At 39.2% G+C, this 19437-nt stretch overlaps 2 protein-coding genes across 4 annotated transcripts in view; one reads left to right on the forward strand and one right to left on the reverse strand.

Annotated features, from left to right (window-relative positions):
• The window catches only part of DOCK2 (dedicator of cytokinesis 2), a 159538-nt gene that overhangs the window by 67587 nt on the left and 72514 nt on the right, over nt 1-19437 (reverse strand). The window lies entirely within an intron of this gene.
• Nucleotides 1-19437, forward strand: part of INSYN2B (inhibitory synaptic factor family member 2B) — a 31644-nt gene that overhangs the window by 5669 nt on the left and 6538 nt on the right. For all 3 annotated transcript variants that reach the window (XM_063168558.1, XM_063168556.1, XM_063168557.1), the window contains exons 2-3: nt 14281-16409; nt 19055-19129. In XM_063168558.1, the coding sequence (XP_063024628.1) occupies nt 15043-16409; nt 19055-19129 (1442 nt within the window). In that variant the 5' untranslated portion in view covers nt 14281-15042. The remainder of the gene's footprint in view (nt 1-14280; nt 16410-19054; nt 19130-19437) is intronic.

Here is a 19437-nt window from a genome sequence, read left to right on the forward strand (position 1 = left end):
AACAGTGGGCTCCACTTTTAAGCTTGAAAAAAAATCTTGGAGTCTGGAGCAGAGTAATGGGCAAAACCAAAAAATTCATAGCAAACCCCAAAATCTTTCTAAAGAGAGCTTTTCACACTGAATCTTGGGCAGGTTGCTTAATGGAATGCATAGGGAATTCTCCATGAAAGAAAACTCTGTGGAAATACATGTATAAAGATGAAAGGGTAAAACTCCAAATATTACAGAATGACCTGGTAATGGACACAATTCACAACCTTTAGCAAATGATGCATTCTCTCAGGTGTGGGTCTCTTCAAGGGATGTCACTTATGGCCCAGTCGGTTGAATTTCAATTATAGTGTAACATAAACAGGGAATCGTGATACTCTAATAATGTACAGATAGAAATTTCCCAAACAGCATTGTCTGCATCAATTATTTGTGCATATGCTAATCTGTATTTTTCAGGGAGATTCTAACACATTATCCCTGGGCTCTGGCAGAATAAGGAATAAGGAATATTCCTTTAATAACTTAGCACCAGCCCAAGGGCTGGATTCATTAAATACTTACAATATAAGTAGAATATGAGGAGATGAGATGTTGAAATTTCTTTGAATAACTAAATCAGGGATTATTTGAGTTCTTGTTTTTTCTTCCATTTTTTTTTTTTTTTAATGAGAGAAAGAAAAACCAGTCAAAAGCCCATAAAAGGTAAATAATTCCAGAGTGCCCTGGCTTAGGCTCCATCAGGGGTGTGACTGTCCCTTGGTTGCTCAGTCACTGCAATCCAGGAGCCTCTGAATCCTAAAACCACCATGGGACAAGATAAACTCCTGTTCTTGGCTGTTTGGAAAATGCACCAGGATGGTAAAAGCCAGCACCTCTTCTCCCCAGGCATTAAATCCCTGAGACAAAAAAATGATATTCTTATTCTGAAATTAAAACTTGCTCTCCCCAAAAAACCCCAAACACAATCCATCCTCAGAAAAATGGGTGAGTATTGATGAAACAGCACTGGGCTACAACAGGTCCTTCCCAAACACAAACTGGGCTTCAAAGAGTTTTCAACAAGTTCCCAAACATGATTATGAAAATATTTTGTGGTGCTATGTCATCTGACCATCTTAACTCCTGAGGATGATGACTGTGTGCCAAAAGGACACTTCTTTGTGCTGCTTTACTGCCAAAATATTCAAGGCTATCTGCAGAGATTTATTTTTCCTCATATCCAAGGTAGGATTTCATTCAAATAGATTGCCTTGCTAAGAAGCCAGGGTACCAACACCTTCTCCTGGACAGGGCAAACAGAAATAATGAGTGTAGATACGTTAGGGAATTTCAGTTCTAGCAGGAAACAAACAAAAAGCAGAATCACATGCATATAAAAGCAAACGTGATCAATGAGACTGCCAGAGAAATATAATCTGTTATGCCTCTGATATTCAGAGTTTGCATCACCTGAGCAGTCTTATAGTCTCTTATTTTTGTGATTAGTCACTGCAATACAGAGTGTGTGGGAGCATCAGTACATATCTAGCAACACACACAGGGAAAAGGTGATGATTAGAAGCATTACATCCCACACCTCCACTGTATTTTCCATATTAGTGCTGTTGGGTTTAATAGCAGCCTCAGGACTAAGCTACTGAAGCTGTGCAGAGAAGCCTCTTTAGACCATGGTTGGTGGTGTCATCTTTGTTCTAGTCCTCCCTGAAGTGCCACCAAAGGACCTGTTGGGAGGCAGGTTATTTTCTGTCCTTTTAGTTCTAGAGAGTGAGGACAGAACCAGCACTTGGTGGATGCTGTGCCATCACACAGCCTAAAGAGCTTCCAAGATATTTCAGGAGATATATCTTGACAACATCATTATGGCATGTCTTATAAACAAATTCTTAACATAAAGCCATTGAGCTGGATGTTCCTTTCCAGCTTCCTAGACCTGCATCTTGTGATCTATTGTGTGGTTCCTGGTCAAGGACTCTCCAAACTATGGCTGCAACATTATCATATTAAGGCAAGAGTCTGGGAAGCTGGAGGGACTGGAATCAAATTTTCCATTTAGATTATTATCAGTTTTCAAGGCATGTTCATTAAGAAGAAAAAAAAAAGTAACTTGTTCTGCTCTGGTTTTGTTTTGAAGGAAGTTGCTAATATTTTAAATCTTAAAACAAGATTTCCTAGACTGCAGAGCTCAGTGTCAGGAATTCAGTAATGGAGAGGATTATTATCCTAAGTATTTTCCTTAAAATAAAGATGTCTTTCTCATATTTAGAAAATATGAAAATAAAGCATTTACTACTAGATGAAGGCCGTTTGTGCTTTTTGAAATGGCTCTATAGTCACATAAGGTAAAAGTGTCTTTTGTTTGATCTCATCTTGTAACAAGATCTTGACCTCCAAGACTGTTAAACACAACAAACATTAAAATATTTTAGTAATATTTAGCAAATAATTAAAAATATATAAAATTATATATATTAAAAAATAGTTACAACCAAATATGATGAGAACTAATATTGTTCATAAGTTGATTCTGAATGAATAAGGCAGTAGAGAAGGAGGGATTTGGAACACAGGAGCTCCTTTAGCCCTTCCAGATGATCCCAGAATTCTGCCTGTGCTGCAGTCAGGGAGTTCCAGGACATTAGGTCGGCCCTAGCAGGTTGTGAGCTCAAGGCACAGATGCTCTGCAAGAACAGAGCATCCAAGCATGAAAACAGGAAACCAGTAATGTGGTCCCAGGGATTTGGGAGAAGAGAGAAAAAGGAATTTACACTCTGCTGAGTTGAAGAGCACCATCCAGGATTTTACAGCTGTGTGTGGGGAGCAGGTCCTTTGGTGGCAAAGAAACTGGGAATGTAAATGTGCAGGATGTGGGCATGGGCTGGCAGCAGCTGGAAAAAGCCAAAGGTAGCCCTTGTTCAGATAATTTCCCTGCATCAGTGGTGGCCCCAGAGGTTTGGGCACCCCAGTGTTCCCATACAGGCTAACAGGGAAACAGCCTGATGTGCAAACCTATGTGACACCCTGGGGACACGCAAAGGGTATCAAAATAAGCCTTGTTAGGCTGCTAACAAAATCTTAATTATTGCAGAAATAGCTCTGAGAATGCTGTGATTTTCTGGAAGCTCTTCACAAAACAAGTGACACCAGGATTACAAACATCTCTATCAACATATGAAACTTATTGTTTATAAAAAGGAAAGGTGTTCCCACTGAATGAGGTCGATTCCTATTATACAAGGATACACATGCCCTCAGGCTGCCAGTTAGACACTCCTGCCTCATAACTCTTTTCCTGGACTTAGGGGAATAACAAAGCAATCTTGACAGATTACACATGGCAACATTTCTGTGGGTTCTAGCAATTTTTTTAAGGTGCTTAGTTGTTAGTTTGGTTTTCTTATTGTTTTTGTTTTTTATTTTTATTTTTACAAGACAAATCAACCAACCAAAACCTGAAACACACACCTCATTTTATGCAGCTAACACATTATATAATAACCCTAACCCAAGCCTCTCTAACAGCTTCTGGGTTGTCTGCCTGGCTCAGCTTTGTTGTAAAGTATTCATTTGGTTTCTTGTTTAACTTTTTCTAGAAAACATTGGAAAAACTGCATGTCCAGTCATGTCTGATGTGATACACAGCCACACCTACATGCTTCATGTTTTACTTGCCTTCTTAATAATACAGGTTTGCATTGCAGTATTTTGCTCGAATAACACTGCTACTTAGCCAAATTAAACCTGAAGCTATTCCCAAGGAGACCTTTTACATTGAAATTATTCTTTAAAATAAAAAACACCACAGTTTTCTGAAAATAACCTCATTGCAGGGCCATTAAGGCAGCACAGTGCTCACATGGAATAATGAAGGAAGGAAGTAACTTTTAAAAAATTGCTGATATTTCACTAACAGGCCCTGGGAGACCATCCCAGGGATACAAAAAAGAAGAAAGGTCATCTTTGTTCTTGAGACAGGGCAGGCCATATTCCATATTATGTAACTACTTCAGAGACTGCTCTTTTCTTCTCCAACTAGAGAGATACAATCACGTAAAATACTCAATTACTTGGGCCAATCTGCATTCTTATGCTTAGAAGAGGATCAGAAAGTACAGGGAAAGTGACTTTAAGCAAATATTCATCTGCTTATGCAATTAACTTACATATTACTTTCAAAGGACTTCACATATTTCAAAACATCTGAGGAAGTTGCTATTAATTTGTACAGAATACTGCATGTCTTCTGGCTCCTGTCTTCTTTGAAATTAATTGCCCTCACTGGTGGAAAAATAATTTGAGCATACAAAAATTTCTTAAAGATAGTTATTTCCATGCAGCCTTTTAGTTTAGGCTCATTGCAGTTCCCACATAGAACTTCTGGACTTGTTTAAACTGCCAGCCTCATAAAGACTGAATAACAAAAACCCCAACCCTTAGTGACAAGCAGGTGTCCCACAGCTCAGGACACTGCAGATTTATTAGACAAATCATCAATTATTAACTTCTCTGACTATCTAAGTATAACTTTGTAAGCTAAAAATAAAATTTGAATTTATACAAGATATAAAATCAGTTATAAGGTGCCAATATTGAGAAATCCTGAAATGGCAAAGGCAGGGAAACAAACAGGTTTTTGTTTTGCCCTTGACATCACTGGGACATGAGCTTGTGCTGCCCAGAGAAGCTGTTCATTTGTTCAGCAAGGTTCAGAGCCCTTGGAGTGTCCAGAGATGTTCATCTTCCCTTAGTGACCATCAGGAGGTCACCAGAGGGTCACCTCCCTCCCTCCCTCTGTGGTGCCATCTTAGAAACTCCACAAGGTGAAGCATCACCTTTGCCAAGAGGAGAGTGAAATGTTTATCTACACTTTGTGATTTGTTTTTGTAAACCTCAGTTGCACCTTTGCTCTTTGGCCACGTTCCAGGACAAACCAGACACAAGATCCATGATTCTAAATGTGCCCAGCAGGACAGAAATATATCTGTGGGATGCTTTAGCATGGTACCAGATCACTCTTCCCGTCTCAATACCAAATCAAGTGTCACCATCTCACTTTTTCTGCCATGGGATTGGATTCCTTTCAAATACAAGTGTTGTCTCGCTACATGCACTGGTTCCTCCTCCTAAGCCCCCACAGTTTCACAGAATTTCCTTCATCCTCTGTTTCTGTAGTTCTGCTCTGTGCCGAAGACCCCCAGCTACTGAATCTCAGTCCTTAACTGGGGGTGTTGTGGCTTCTCCAAAAATAACTCAAACTGCAGAGTCTCTACATGGAGAGTTTAGAGATTTAAGAAATTATTTACATTAATATTTCTTGGATATTAAGAAATAACAAATATTATCAAGATTAAGTGCTGATATTAAGATTAAGTGCTGATTAGAGAGAAACAATTAGTTACAAAGTTATAAAAAAACCTATAAATTTATTCTTTTAGTTTTAAAGATTTTCTAAGATGTCACCTAAGCCCTTCAGTCATCAGGGGCATTTCAGTTCCAGCCAAGAGTCTGGTCCCTTTGTAACTCAGACTGTTTCCAACTTCATGATAAACTATACAAGCTTTGGATAAAGAAGAAATACACATTTTCTTTTAAATATCAGGAGAAAAAGTTGCTAGGCATTTTTTTGAATGTTCCATCTTCCAGCATTCCTCAGCACCTGTTAGTACTGAGACAATTTTAGCTTTCATAATCTGCCCCAAGCCAGCAGTAACCACCAAAAAAAGTAAAAATAAAAGAATATTATTCAAATAAAGTGTGAAGAACAAATTAGCCAGTTGTTTGTCTTACCCCAGTGGGAGAAGTTTTGACTGAATTTTTATTCTATTGCTTTGAAGAAAAATCAGTATCTAGCCATAAATATTTTAATAACATAAAATAATGCTACACATGGCAATAATGCTGTAACTTAGCATGGGTGTCTCTGTCAAAGCATGAGCTGCAGAGAAACTTTCATTTTCCTGGTGCTCCTTATGTGGGGAGTGGTGCCAAGCTTGGAGAGCAATTGTAAGGCTACATTATTTTTCAGGCTATAAATAATTAACTGAAGTGGGATTCTTTCAAATCCTCTCCTCACAAAAAGCAAGGCTTTTCAAAAGCAAGTTTTCTCCACCTTTAGAAAAGGTAGTCAGGCAATAATGATGCTACAATTCAAAAGTAAAGGCACCTGCCCTGCATAATAACAATCTGTGCACCTCTCAAACAGCATTAAGCTGCAGACTGTTTAAATATACAGGAGAGAAGTGTATAGATTGACAGAATAAAGTCACAGAGAATTATGGATAAGTTGGTGAGGCAGACTTAAAACTCTAAAAACCACGTTTACAATGCTCATAAAAGAGAATAAACCTTTCTCATGGATTTAAAGAGAAGTACTGCACAAGAGAGCAGACACAAGTAAAACATACCTGTGTGGTCCTTTCCCATTATTCTATTGCAACATGAAGCTACTGAGTTGTTAAATAAACAGTCATGAAACTAAAAGTTGTGTTCTTACCAAAGACTTGTAACTCTTATAAATCTGAACTGTGAATTTCTGAATTTCCTTAATGCCTTCACTGTTGGTGATATGAAACAGAACTAAAATTTCAACTGCAAAGTCAGAAGAAGAGAACAAACATTCAAAGATTTATCATGCAGTTCTCCTCTATTTAATTGTAACCCCTCAAAATACATGTGACTGAACTCTACAACATCAGCAGGCTGGTATATTGTGATATAAAATTTTGATATAAAATTTATTTTGAGGCTCTGTTATTTTACTTATAGCAGAGACTGAAAATAAGCAGAGGTTTCTCTCTTGCTCTACTTCTTACTAATTCCCCTCCAGAAAGGATAATTCTGGCTCCTGACAGGTTTAGGATGGAATGCAACAGAACCCACACAAGAACCTGAACTACCAACCTTATTGCCAATCAAACCACAGCTCCATTTTGCAAACATTCCAAAGGAGATGTGCCAAGGCATCAGCCTGGCTGAGCAGACTGCACTGCAGGGTGATACAGCCCGAGAAATCTTCCTCTGACACTGCAAACAGCCATGGCCATCACTGAGCAGAGATTTTCCCAGAGGAGTCCTCAGCTCCCTGTATCCCAAACTCCCTTTCTCCTCCACCTGTAGCTTTTTGTGCCAGAATTTGGAGCCTGTGGGAAGTGCCAGTCTCTGCAGACACCCTGCCAAAGCCAATAAGCACAATTCCAGTCTCTCCTGCACTTACTGCCAGCCAGTGGCTGCTAACCCAGTCTGAGCTGCCCTAATTCAATCCCCCCACACCAAAAATATATTTCAAAACCGACATCTGGGAAAAGGCACAGCCAGGTGCATTCAGCTGAGTACACAAAACACATCTCTAGAGGATGAAATATCCAGTTACTCACATTCCTGATGCTCTGGAGGAACACAGGTAAAAAAGCCTCAGGATGCAATTTTAAATTCCTGCCCTGTTACCCCACTGAGAGCTGGCTCATTGTTCCTGCCCAGGTTCCAGTGCTTCCACAGAGAACGGAAGCCATGGGACAGTGGATTTCAGTGAGAGCTTGGCATGGTTTCTGTGGCATTCACATTCTCTGAAAAAATTCCTTCACCTAGGATTTTCTCCTGGGAAGCTGAGAAGCCTCAGAGAAAAAGGAAAATTCTTATCTCATTTGATTCTCGTGTGTGGAATGTATTTGGGGATTGTTTACCCAGAGGTGATTGTTTCATTGGAATCTGGTGTGAGTTGTTTTGACTCATTGGCCAATCAAGGCCAAGCTGTGTTGGGACTCTGGAGAGAATCACAAGTTTTCTTTATTATCTTTTTAGCATTCTGTAAGTATCCTTTCTGTATTCTTTAGTATAGTATAGTATTCTTTAATGTAATATAGTACCATAAAGTAATAAATTAGCCTTCTGAGAACATGGAGTCATGCATGGGTACCAGTTGTGAGTTTCTCTGGGTCTGGATTGAAGACACTTGAGACAGTAGTTCATGTTTGGACTCAGGTGTTTATGATTTCTCATCAGTGAAAGAGTCTCACTAGTGTGAGTTTGGCAGCTTTTCATTAGAAGGCACAAAGTGGCCAACAGTCTCTTGGTACAAGGTCTTTCAAGACTAAATTGTCCAATTAAGAACTGACACCTGGATTATTTCCCCTTTTTACCCAATAATTGATCCCAGAGAGCTGCAATGGGGACTTTGCTGCCCAATTACAAAATGCCCCCCAAACCCATGAAGAAGAAGCATGAAGAAGAAACCCAGGACGACACCCTGTGCCCTCTATCTTGCTTCCATCCACAACGTACTAAAAATCCCAAAACCTGAATTTCTCACCAAGTGATACACCCACACTACTATCTATAATCTGTTTCACACTTTTGTGGATTCCAGGCTATCTTGAAAACTTTCTCCATGAGTGAGGGCCAAAGTCAGTGCTGCCCTTGGGGCCAGGGCACCCCAGAGCAGACAGAGAAATATTCCCAGTGCCCTGGGTTTCCACAGAGTCAGATACATCATTCCTGCCCTCCAGCAAATACAATCAGGTTTCTTCTCTCACTGCTTCCCCAAGTACCCAGGTTTGTGACACAAGTGAGAGTAACAGTTGACTCCTTACATTTACTGAAACTCCCACTTACTGAAGTGGCAAAAAAAGTTCTGGAGCTCCTAAAGAATCATCACTGAACACCCAGTGCTTACAAGGCATCCCACACAGCTGCAGCACAGCACACTGCTAAATGCTCTTGGATGCAGCTTTGCCATGTCATTCTTGATCTGAAGTGATAAATTCATTGGAAAAAAACCCCAGAAACCAACTGAAAGCTAAGGGGCTGCAGAAAATACACTTAAAACTTGTTTTTTAGTATTAAATAAATGCAGATATGATGAAAACAAGTCCAGTGCAGAAGTCACAGTCTTTAGCAAGCTCTTTTAAATAGTGTTTCTTGTAGCAGTGTCTCAACAGGAGAAAGGTGTTGGGCAGTGGCAACCTGTCACACAGGAACCATGCAAATGCAGCTTTTAAGTTTGTTACTTCAGGAAAAATAGTAAGATTTTCTGTTTTAACAGGCATAGTCAATATAATTAACAACCAAAGAGAAAGTTGAAAAGGTTTTCATTCATTTTTATGAACTAAAATTAGTTCATTTTTACGAACTAATCTGTTTCTAACCAAGTGCTGATGCCTGCAAGGCAGCACAGGGTGCAAACCTGCCTTTCACAGGTTACCTCTAGATCTTCATACAGCTCTGTTAACATTTTATAAAGCCTGAATAAAACCCTACAATAATCTAAAGTGTAAAATGCATGCACACTTTGATGCAAACATCAAGTACTTAGCAATATTTTTTCAACTGATAAGATTTCTACAAGGAAGAGCACTGAAATTTTGTGCTGTGAACCAGCTATTTGGACACTTTCCAGCTCACCAGCCTGTCACATTGGATAACTTCCCTCTCCCTGTAGGCATTCAAGCAGTTCTTCAAGAGAAATTTCTCAGTTTTAAGTACACTCATCTTTGCAAACTAACACTGAAAAAAATCCAGCTTGTGTCTCTATATAAATATGTGACTGAAATGCTTCCCTCTAAAGTGAACAAAGAGTTGTATCTTACCTCCTGACACTAAACCTTGCATGAACAATTTCCAGCATATGCTCCAGAAGAAATACTGAGATAAAAATGTTTTCTAATCCGTGAAGATTTTTTTTCTGACAGAGAAAATGGAATCTATCATCTTTTCAAAGGAAAAGAACTTTTATTTTTATTAAAGTAGAATAAAGGAATTTCAAGTACCATGGTTCTGAAAGTTATTTCAGAAATGAGATCATCATGGTTCTATCTCAGTGCATCTTCAGCACTTCATGTGCAATGGCATTGCATCATCTCAATCAAATCATAGGCAAACCACACTCAATTTTCATCCCTAGAACTTGCTTAGCTAAGTCCATTTTCTGCTGCAGTAAGTATCACAGCATCTTCTCTACCCAGTCTCACCAACCTGAAGTAATTTCCAGACCTTGCTGTAAAATTAGTTGGAGACAAAATCCTGTAATCTCTTCCATTACAGAAATGTTCCATTTCTGAGGACAGAAGCTTCCATCCCACCATGTATTCCTTATCTCTGTTAGATACTCTTCTCCACTCACCTTGATCCCACCTAGATGTGGTTTACAAAACCCACCAGCAGAATTTATAAAAAAGTTCTGGCCTTCTTCAGTCCTTTTTGCTCAAGCAAAGTTCCCTCAGCATTACCAAACCACTGCTGGAGGGGAAAACTGAGCACACCCAGGAACATCAGAGAGCTCCTCTGTGGCCATGCACACCAACAGAAACAGATACTCTGTGTACTGCCCAATTAGAGTAAGAAATAGCAGAATATTACACTAGACAAGCTGTGCACTGGAGAAAACTGCAGGTACAAAACTATATTCCACAAATTACACCACTCTTATAATAAACACATTTACTTTCATAAATAGCTTTGTGCTTCATTCTGTGGGACCCAAAGCAATAAGACTCCTTGTTGTGATCAACAACAGGCCCCTGTACACAGAGGCCATTTAAAAATCTCTCTCAGCAGTTTCATCTCTCCTGTTCCCTGCCAGCTTTTCCTGTGTATCACAATAAGCTGCAAATTTGCACTTCTGGGGGACTGTTTCTGCTTTATAGGCTCTGCATCTGTCACCCATTTTCATCTGAAAATATTCCCTTCAGAGGCCTCCTTGCATGCAGTTCCTCTGGAACTCTGAGCACATTTCCATCCATTTCCCTCTGCAAGAAAGGACAGGAAAAAGAGGTAATTTCCAGCATCATCCAATTCCAATGGTTTCAAATCCATCTCTAGCTCTCTGTGCTAGCTGGTGATGTATGCTTCACTGCAGTCTCCAGGGATTTCAGAAGCATATCTAAACTTATCCTCAACATCTCTCATTATTTTGAGGAAAAAAACCCAACATGACTTTTATGCAAAGAAGAGTTACGACTGAATTAAGCAGCTTGGCCAACAGCTATTGCTGGAGTTTCTGATGGAGACAGAAAATGAAGTGGAACAAAAGCAACATCCAAACCAACACAATTAAAGCCTTAATTCAGAGTTGTTAACTAAAAGTGGAGCATTTCAGATATTATTTTTTTGTTTTGAAAATTGAACCTGCATAGCAGGAGATCTCTGCAGTGGCCAGGCTGTTTGCAGCCACTGACAAGCACAGAGTTCACAGCAGCCCCCACATGCAGCCTCTGATCCCAGCAAGTTTAGGAACCCTGGAAAGATTTGCAACATGAAGGGAAAGTGAGAGTCACACAAATTTCTTAGAATCTGAGAATCTCCCACCTAGAAAGCAGCTTATTATCAAGCACAAACCATAATTAAATTCAGCAAGCTGCCTCTCTAAACTGAAAATGTCCATCAAATGTGCACCATGGAAAATCTGTTTTCTACAGGACAAACCACAAATCAGACATGACAGAAAACTGTCCAGTCAGAATAAATTACCTTGCAGTTATTACAGCTGTCACCTGTCACAGAATCAGAACAGTTTATGTTGGACAGCACCTTAAAAATCACCTTGTTCCAATCCACTGCCATAGGCTGAGTTGGGAAATTTAAAGTGTGGATGCTCAAAAGTGGAAGGCAAATTAGATTAATCATCCTCCTGTTGAGAGCTCCCACAAGCTTCTACCTAGTTTATTTATTGGAAAAGTTCTGCTCAAACATTTAGTTTCAAGAAATATTGTTTTTAAATCATGCACAAGGGAAAATCAAAATTCTAAAATATGTCACATTTTTACTATAAGAAAAATATTTATTTTTTGAACCAACTTGTCAGATGAAAATGTAAGTTTCCAACTGCAGCTGGAAGTTTGAAAACCATGTGAAATACGTAACTTTTGCCATAACCTGCAGAAAACCCCCAGAATCACAACTCTCACACATCTGCACTCTTCCAAAATCCCCGCTGTCTGTTGCTGCATGGTTTTTCACTCCATGCAATTCCTGTAATCTCCATTTATCCTTACCACTGCACTTCTCTACCCACAGCTTCAGCCATTAAACTGAAATATGAACAAAAAAATACTTTTAACTCTGTTGAAGAAACTGGTAAGGCAGAGGCAGGAAAGATGGAAGAAAAATTATATAGAAAAATATCTATGTCTTGTCAAACTTCCCCTGCCTGGCACTCTGATTAAGCTGTGTGTGCATTTCTGAGAACTCAAACCCACAATCCCAGACTGGAGAAGCAGCTTTATTGCTGTTTGGAGGGGCAGGCTTTGCACCTGGGTGTTTTTTATGGGATACAATTTTAGTGGAGCAAGTTTACACTGCAGAGGAACTACCACCACTAAGAATTGTGTGTGCAAAGCATGCAGAGACCTTAAAAGTCAAGATTTCCTTTCACAGTACCAGCCAAGCCAAACAGAAGAAAGAATGTAACATCAGTCAGATTGACATACTCAAAACATTGAAAAGAGGAGCATGAAATGTGTACATTTTAAAAATAACATCCAGCACCTCATGGGGCACTTATCCAACAGAGTATGGAGGGACTGGAAAAACCCAGGGAGTTCATGGAGCAGAGCAGCCAAGGAACAAGGAAGAGGCTGCAGAGCTGGAGCCACGGAACATTAAACCCCAGTAAATTTCTTCTAATAAAACTGTTAGTATTACTACCAGACATTATTTTAAAACTGAATTAATCTTTTCTTTATGAGTGAAATAAGTTAAATTAATACATTGAAAGCACTTCTATGAAATGGATCCGTAGGATTTTTCCTACTTCAGTCAATGTCAAATAACGAGCAAAACAAGAACTTTAAATTGCTGTGTCAGGAAAGAATAAAGAATTAGATGCTGGGCAAGGGAAAATGTTATTTAAACTTAGTAATTGGCAATGTTGAACTGATTTGTTAACTCAAGAACAGACACCTATAACTCATTGAAATTCACTAGTCTGGGTTTTCAATCCAAATATTTGAACATTCCTAGCTATACATTTTTTCCTTTCAGCTTGATTTAATATAAACAACAGCACCAAAATGTTCATTAGAATTCATAGTAAACCCAGAGTATTGGATGACAAGGTAGCTAAAAATCAACAGAGTTAAAATAGCAATTTTCAAATTAAGAATGCAGGAATGTAGCTCAAATGCTTCTACAGCCCAAGGAGAGCTCTTATAAAACCCTTAAGGGCTTTTTCCTTTTATTTAAAACACAAAGGATTAGCTTTCTAAAGCTTCTTTCGGAATTTAATTGGGCAAGTATAACTTTTAAAGTAGTCCATCTGCCTGGAGCACAGCAGCTGTGATGGGGAGAATGTTGCTGCAATATTTGGATAAATTCTCAAACAGAACCGTTAAAAGTCTCTGGTAATTAGTGGGTGAAATGAGAACTCAGAACTTGGCACTGGAATGTTATTTGCAGAAACTGTTGGACTTGTTTACTGTGATTCTTGTTTCCAGTGCACAATCAGCACAGATATTCCTATGACTTCATGAATATCACAAAAGTAAAATTTGGTATTAATGCACATATTTATTTTCTCAATATTTTATGTGACATTTCTCTCTGCAGTGAAATAATCCAACATTCATTTTCTTCTAAAACTTTATAATAGAGTAATATCATATTATTACTTTGCTTAAATTATATTACAGTGCCTAAATGTTACATGATGCTGCATAACAATTTGCTGTATTCTGTAACAAGATCTTTCCCACTGCACCCATCTCCTCAATTCTTGTAAATTAAATATGGTAAAATCTGTGCAATGCTTAAATAAAAGGTTCTGAGCTAATGGAAGTAGTAAGGCTAATGAAATGACCAGTGAATTAACAGGGAACAGGATTAATAGTAAACTACCACTGTACTGGGAATTTAGCTGCAGTCTTGTACTCAAATCTGAATGCTTGAAAATAATAACTTTAACAACAACAACAAAAAAAATTGATTTTTGTTGAAATCTTAACTTTCCTCCAAATTTAGAACTCACATTTGTACTGTTCAGTTTTGGATATTTCATCCATAACAGGATTTAATAGCCATTCTCAAATCTAACTGCTTAAGTTTTAAGATCTGCATTTGACCAGATTCAAGCTTATGATATTTTGTATCTGTTCCATATAAATATATACAACCATTTTTTGAGCAGTGTATTTCATATGAAAAAAACTTAAGCCACTTGCAAATTGTAAACCATTTTTCAGTTTCTGTATGTCATTGCCAAAGTTTCAGAAGCAGAGATGATGCAAAGTGCCTAGGAAACAGCAGCAGGAAACCACTGTTTGCCACTGTGCTCAGCTACAACTCTTGTCTTTTTATTTTCAGGAAACATTTTCTGCTCTTCTGCTTTTTCTGGTTATTCAGCCTGGACCTCTGTCCTGTTTACAGAGCTGAGGCAAGCCCTTGGAAATGATCTGCCTTGTGTTTGTAAGAATGGCAGTAACAACTACACATCAGTAACTTTTCTCACTGAATCCCTCTGGATGGTGTATTTTACCCTGGTCATAAGTGGTCATTTTCCTTACCTCTTTGGGAAGATTAGTTTCAACAGGACATTAAAAAGATGGCTGAGGAAGAAAAGCTATCTCTAAAGAAAACAATTCAGTTTGGTATTAATGGATATATTCCATCAGTACAACTATGCATCAGAAATGAAAATGCCCCCAGAAGTTATTATGCTTGTTTAGACAACATGCAAATAAAACACATGTGACTGGTCAATCAGAAAAAAAAAGAGCTGCATCCCTAATGGAGAGCTGCTGTCAAATGAGAGCCTCCAGGAAAGCCATAGACTCAACCTTACCTTTAAATTAGCTCACTGAAACAGCCTGTTGCAATTTTGTAATACAAAGACCATGTTAGCTGCAGGTAAAAGGATTTCTGCATTCCCAAGCTACAAGAAATATTTCCTTAAATTTTATATTTAATTTATCTTAGTTTTGGTCTAATCAGCAATTAAATTTGAAAGAGAATCCCTAAAGAGAACATGCCAGTTGAAAATATACATAATAACAAGGAGAAGAATGCTAAGCTCCAGGAGTAAGGTGTTAATTTGTATCTTAGGAACAATATTAACATACAGGTCAAATGTCAAATGAAATGGGTCGCAAAGAAACACGTTACTTACAGACTTTAAATTGTGATTCAATGGCCCAGCAAAACATGAAAATGAGACCAGTGCTCCTGAAAAGGAACAGTCTGGACTCAGCAGATTTTCTGAGGCACCCCCAGCACCGCAGGACCAAATCCCAGCAGGTGCGCTTCAAGGATGATGGTGTCAGCAGCAAGGCAGAGCTGGAGGCCAATCCTGCCCCACACACAGCACTCACTACTGGCAAAACTGAAATATTTAGGGATCACAATTTTTTGCTAACTCAGTCTCCAACTTTTCCAAGGGCTCACAAGGGGCTTCGGAATATTGCCATACAAACTTCTCCCAGCCTCAGGAAACACTTCCCTGTTTTTAAAAGGAAAAAGCTGACAGTAAGCAAATCACTGACAGAAATGCCAGCAGAGCCTGCAAACTCTATCCAGGTAAATGGCAACCTTTGTGAACCAGACACTCTGTCCTCAGAGCTCTGCTACCTGAGGATAAGTCATCACTTGGAGGATGGATGCAGGAACAGTGAGGTGGGCTTGGGTCAGAGATCATCAAAAGCACAAAGCAATGGACCGAGGTACTCGGGGGATTTCTCAGAGTCAGACAAGACAACTGCGTCCACACAGGTGCCTGAATACATTCATGTGAGTTTCCCACAGGACAGAAACGTTCCCCTGGATGCACCAGACACAGCCACAGCTTCAAGTAATTCACTGCATTCTTCTACTGTCATCAACAGCCATGAAAGTCATGAAAACAGCACACTGTCATCTGATTCTGACAGAGCAGAGCCTTGCCTGAGCAACTCTGGGAACTGCAGTGAATGTAACCCCCACTCTTCTGCTCCTGAAGAGCAGAAAATTGATTCTGAGCTGCCTGCAGCCAGCAGAGATGCCAGCAGTAAGGAAGCTACTCCACTGTCACCCCCATCAAACCACAGCTCATCTCCTTGTTTCCTCAGAGACTGTCACCAGGCAGGAGAGCACAAGCCAGGTTCCAGCTGTGTGACACTCCCAAGTGATGATCACCCACCAGTGTCAGTGCCCAGCACCAATGCATCAAATCCATGTAACACTGAAATCCAGAACAATTCCACCCAGTCAGATGTTTCCCAGTGTAACAGCTGTGCAGAAGGATTTCACACAAAGTCTTATCCGCCAAGGAATGAAATAAACCCACAAAGCAACAAAGAGATTAATGAAATCAATCAAATTCACTTGGCACATGGAGAACTCTCTGCCCTACAAGGCAGGCTGCAGTCTGTAGAGGAATCCTTGCAGTCCAACCAGGAGAAGATTAAAGTCCTTTTGAATGTAATCCAAGACCTGGAAAAATCCAGAGCCCTCAGTGAAGGGTATGGTTCATTTTTAATATTAGTAATTCATCAGAAGTGAAAAGTAGATGTTAGCATTCTTTTAACCTTTGCTACTGAAAAACACAGCTGTTGTGATATTTAAAGATGAGTTTGCAAAAATGTATCATACACCCTTTTTGTGATGTTTGGGCCTCAGCAGAGAAGAAAGTCCCTTTAGAGCTTGGCTTTAGCTGACACTGCCTTTACAAAATCCAGTGCAAGACCCAGCTTAACACCTCCCTTTTTTATTTAGATTTAGGGTGTTCAGAGCATGGCAGGGTCAGACACACAAGGAGTGCCAGACTGAGAGCTAAGGACAGAGCATGTGGAGGCTGTCAGCAAGAACTCACTTCAGACTCTCAGGTTTCAGAGTGGCTCCCTTCTCATCCCCATACAATGCAAAAGCCCTGTATTATTGTCACTATGGTGACACAGACTGTGCCAAGGCTACAAGCACTATTCATGCATTATTATGTGTTATAAATAATAATAATACCATAAATGCAACTAAGATCTAAAGACAGGACAAAGTTAAAATAGAATTTTAAATATTTTTATGCTCAAAACAGGTTTCAGAATATCCTAATAAAGCTTCCCAAGCTATCAAAAGCATCCTTTAGTAATTGCATCTAGGACACACTTTAAAGTCCTGTTTTGTTGTAAAGTAGTATATCCTTCAAGCAACTTATCTTTGAAAAACTCAGAAACAAATCAAGGGAATAAAGGTTCCATTTCATTTTTTAAAGAAAAAAGAACATGAAGAGATTATGCTACCATAAATTTAGTTTTCAGCACAGGCATCTCATGCATGTAGATAAATCACTTATGCATGCAAAACTGCACTCAATTCTAAAATTAGATCCTGTGTATCAGCTGTATTTACTGGTACAATAATGACCAAATCAGGTAATATTCCACATTTCCACAAACTGTGCAGACACCACAACAAGGAGGCTGCACTGAGGGTTTTGTGCAGGTGCAGCTGCAGAAAGAGCCCAGATCACAACATTGCAGTGCTTACACCACCCAGCATCAGGGTCTGCCCTTGGCCTATGTGGGCAGAACTCTCAGGATAGAACTAACAGAGGCCACAGCTTTATATACTCCAATTTTCTTACAATTTCTGAAGGAAAAAAAGAGAAAAAATAATGAAGAATTCTTTCTTTTCCCAAGTATTTTAGCTTGGAATTGAAGTTAACTTGTATTTTTGTTGAATAACATTCCAACTCAAAATTCAAATAAGAATTTACACTCATTAAAAAAAACTTCAAACAATATAAATCAGTTTAGCATGTGATTTTACTCCATACATATTACCTTTTTTTATCTGGAAACATTAACTAGTAATGTCCATCTGGTTGTTATAATTGAAAATACTTTCCTTAGTTTCCACTGTGACCACATAAATTCTATCTAACATTTTCCCCATACAATTCAGCTCCTCCCTCAGTGTTACATACCCTCTCTCAGAGGCTTGTTCCATTTGATTTTCCAGCACCAAATTTGTAACAGCCCAAACACAAGAGACAAAATCCACATAGAGAGACTAACAGCAAAAATGCAAAAACTATTTACAACACTCCAAACCGAAAATTCAGGTAAGAGGCAAGATTGGAGGTAGGGATCCAAATATGTCTCAAGCTCAGCAGTCATTTCTCTGTTGTAACCTTCATCCAGTCACCACCTGAGTGTGGTTCCACAGGAGGGGACAGAAAAGAACAGCCACTCCTTGTCCCCTGCATGCAGCTCTCTAGGGGAGAACCTAAATTTCAATTATGTTTGTGAATCTGCCCATTGCAAAGACTAATTTGCAGTGAAGCATGGTCACATTATCCAGCAATAGTTATAATCCATTTCTGTTCAGTTACCACATGGTTGAAAAAAAAATATCAAATATTTTGAAGTGTCTCTCTGAGATTCAGTGAGAAGCTTCAATACACCTTGGCAGATTTACCTCACAGTAACAACGAATATTCCAAGCACTTTTGACAGCACAACAAGATACATGAAGAACTCCGATTTTCCCCAAAATAATCAGAAAATTATTTTGCTACCAACTGATCTCCCCTAATTCAAATAAAACTTGTTAACTATAAGTGTCACACTTTGGATGTAACGAGCCACCAATCTCAACCTGTTTCTATCACAGGTCTCTCCATCATAAAAATACTTCAGCTCTGGTTGGTGTTAAGCATGAAAACTCACTTTTTTTTCCCTCAACACTACAAATTTGTAACTTATCAGCAGTAAAAATCTGACTTGGTTATAGTCAAATAAGGAAACATGAAAACGGAAGACTGGAAAGCATAAGGACAAGAGATCAGGCCGATTCAGCAAATTGCATGGATTTTCAAATACTTGAAAATGTGTTTTTTAGAAGCAGTCCCATGTCTAAGTATTTTCATAACAAGTATTCATACCAGAACCAACAACCAGAACTCTTAACAGCATGAGGTGGGAGAGGTCAGGACAAGGCTCACAGGGTTTGTGTGTGTTTAAAGAAACCTTCCAGCTTAGAATTTGGTACTAGAATTTTTAGTAGAACTAACAGAAGTGGTGAACAGAGTGGCTTTTGTTCATAAAGGCCTCAGAGCTCTGTTATTGTGTCTGTAACTCCACATCTCATGGACTGCTGTCTGTTCCAGGAGGAACTTCTACCACACTGGGCAGGACCTCAACAACTGCAGCACCTGCCAGAACACGGCGTGCATCATCTACAGGTACCCTGCTTCCCCCAGTCCTGTCCTGCCTGCACAGCCCAGCTGCACAAAACACCGCTTTGCTCACACCTGTCAAATGTCACAACTGTTTTTAAAAAACAGTTTTTAAGAAAAAACTAAAAGTGGTTTGTATGAGGTGCTTGGTTTGTTCCCCAAATAGAAAACAATTCACAGTGGTGGTAGCTGAAAGGAAAGGCGAACTGGACTTGGGAGAATTCAAACAGAAATTTCCCTCTAAAGTTTCACAGTGTTATTACTGGCATGCTTTGAAGAGCTGATACCATTTCTGATGATGGAATTCCTTTATG

Source organism: Melospiza melodia, chromosome 14 (assembly GCF_035770615.1).
Source record: "Melospiza melodia melodia isolate bMelMel2 chromosome 14, bMelMel2.pri, whole genome shotgun sequence".
Lineage (NCBI taxonomy): Eukaryota > Metazoa > Chordata > Aves > Passeriformes > Passerellidae > Melospiza > Melospiza melodia.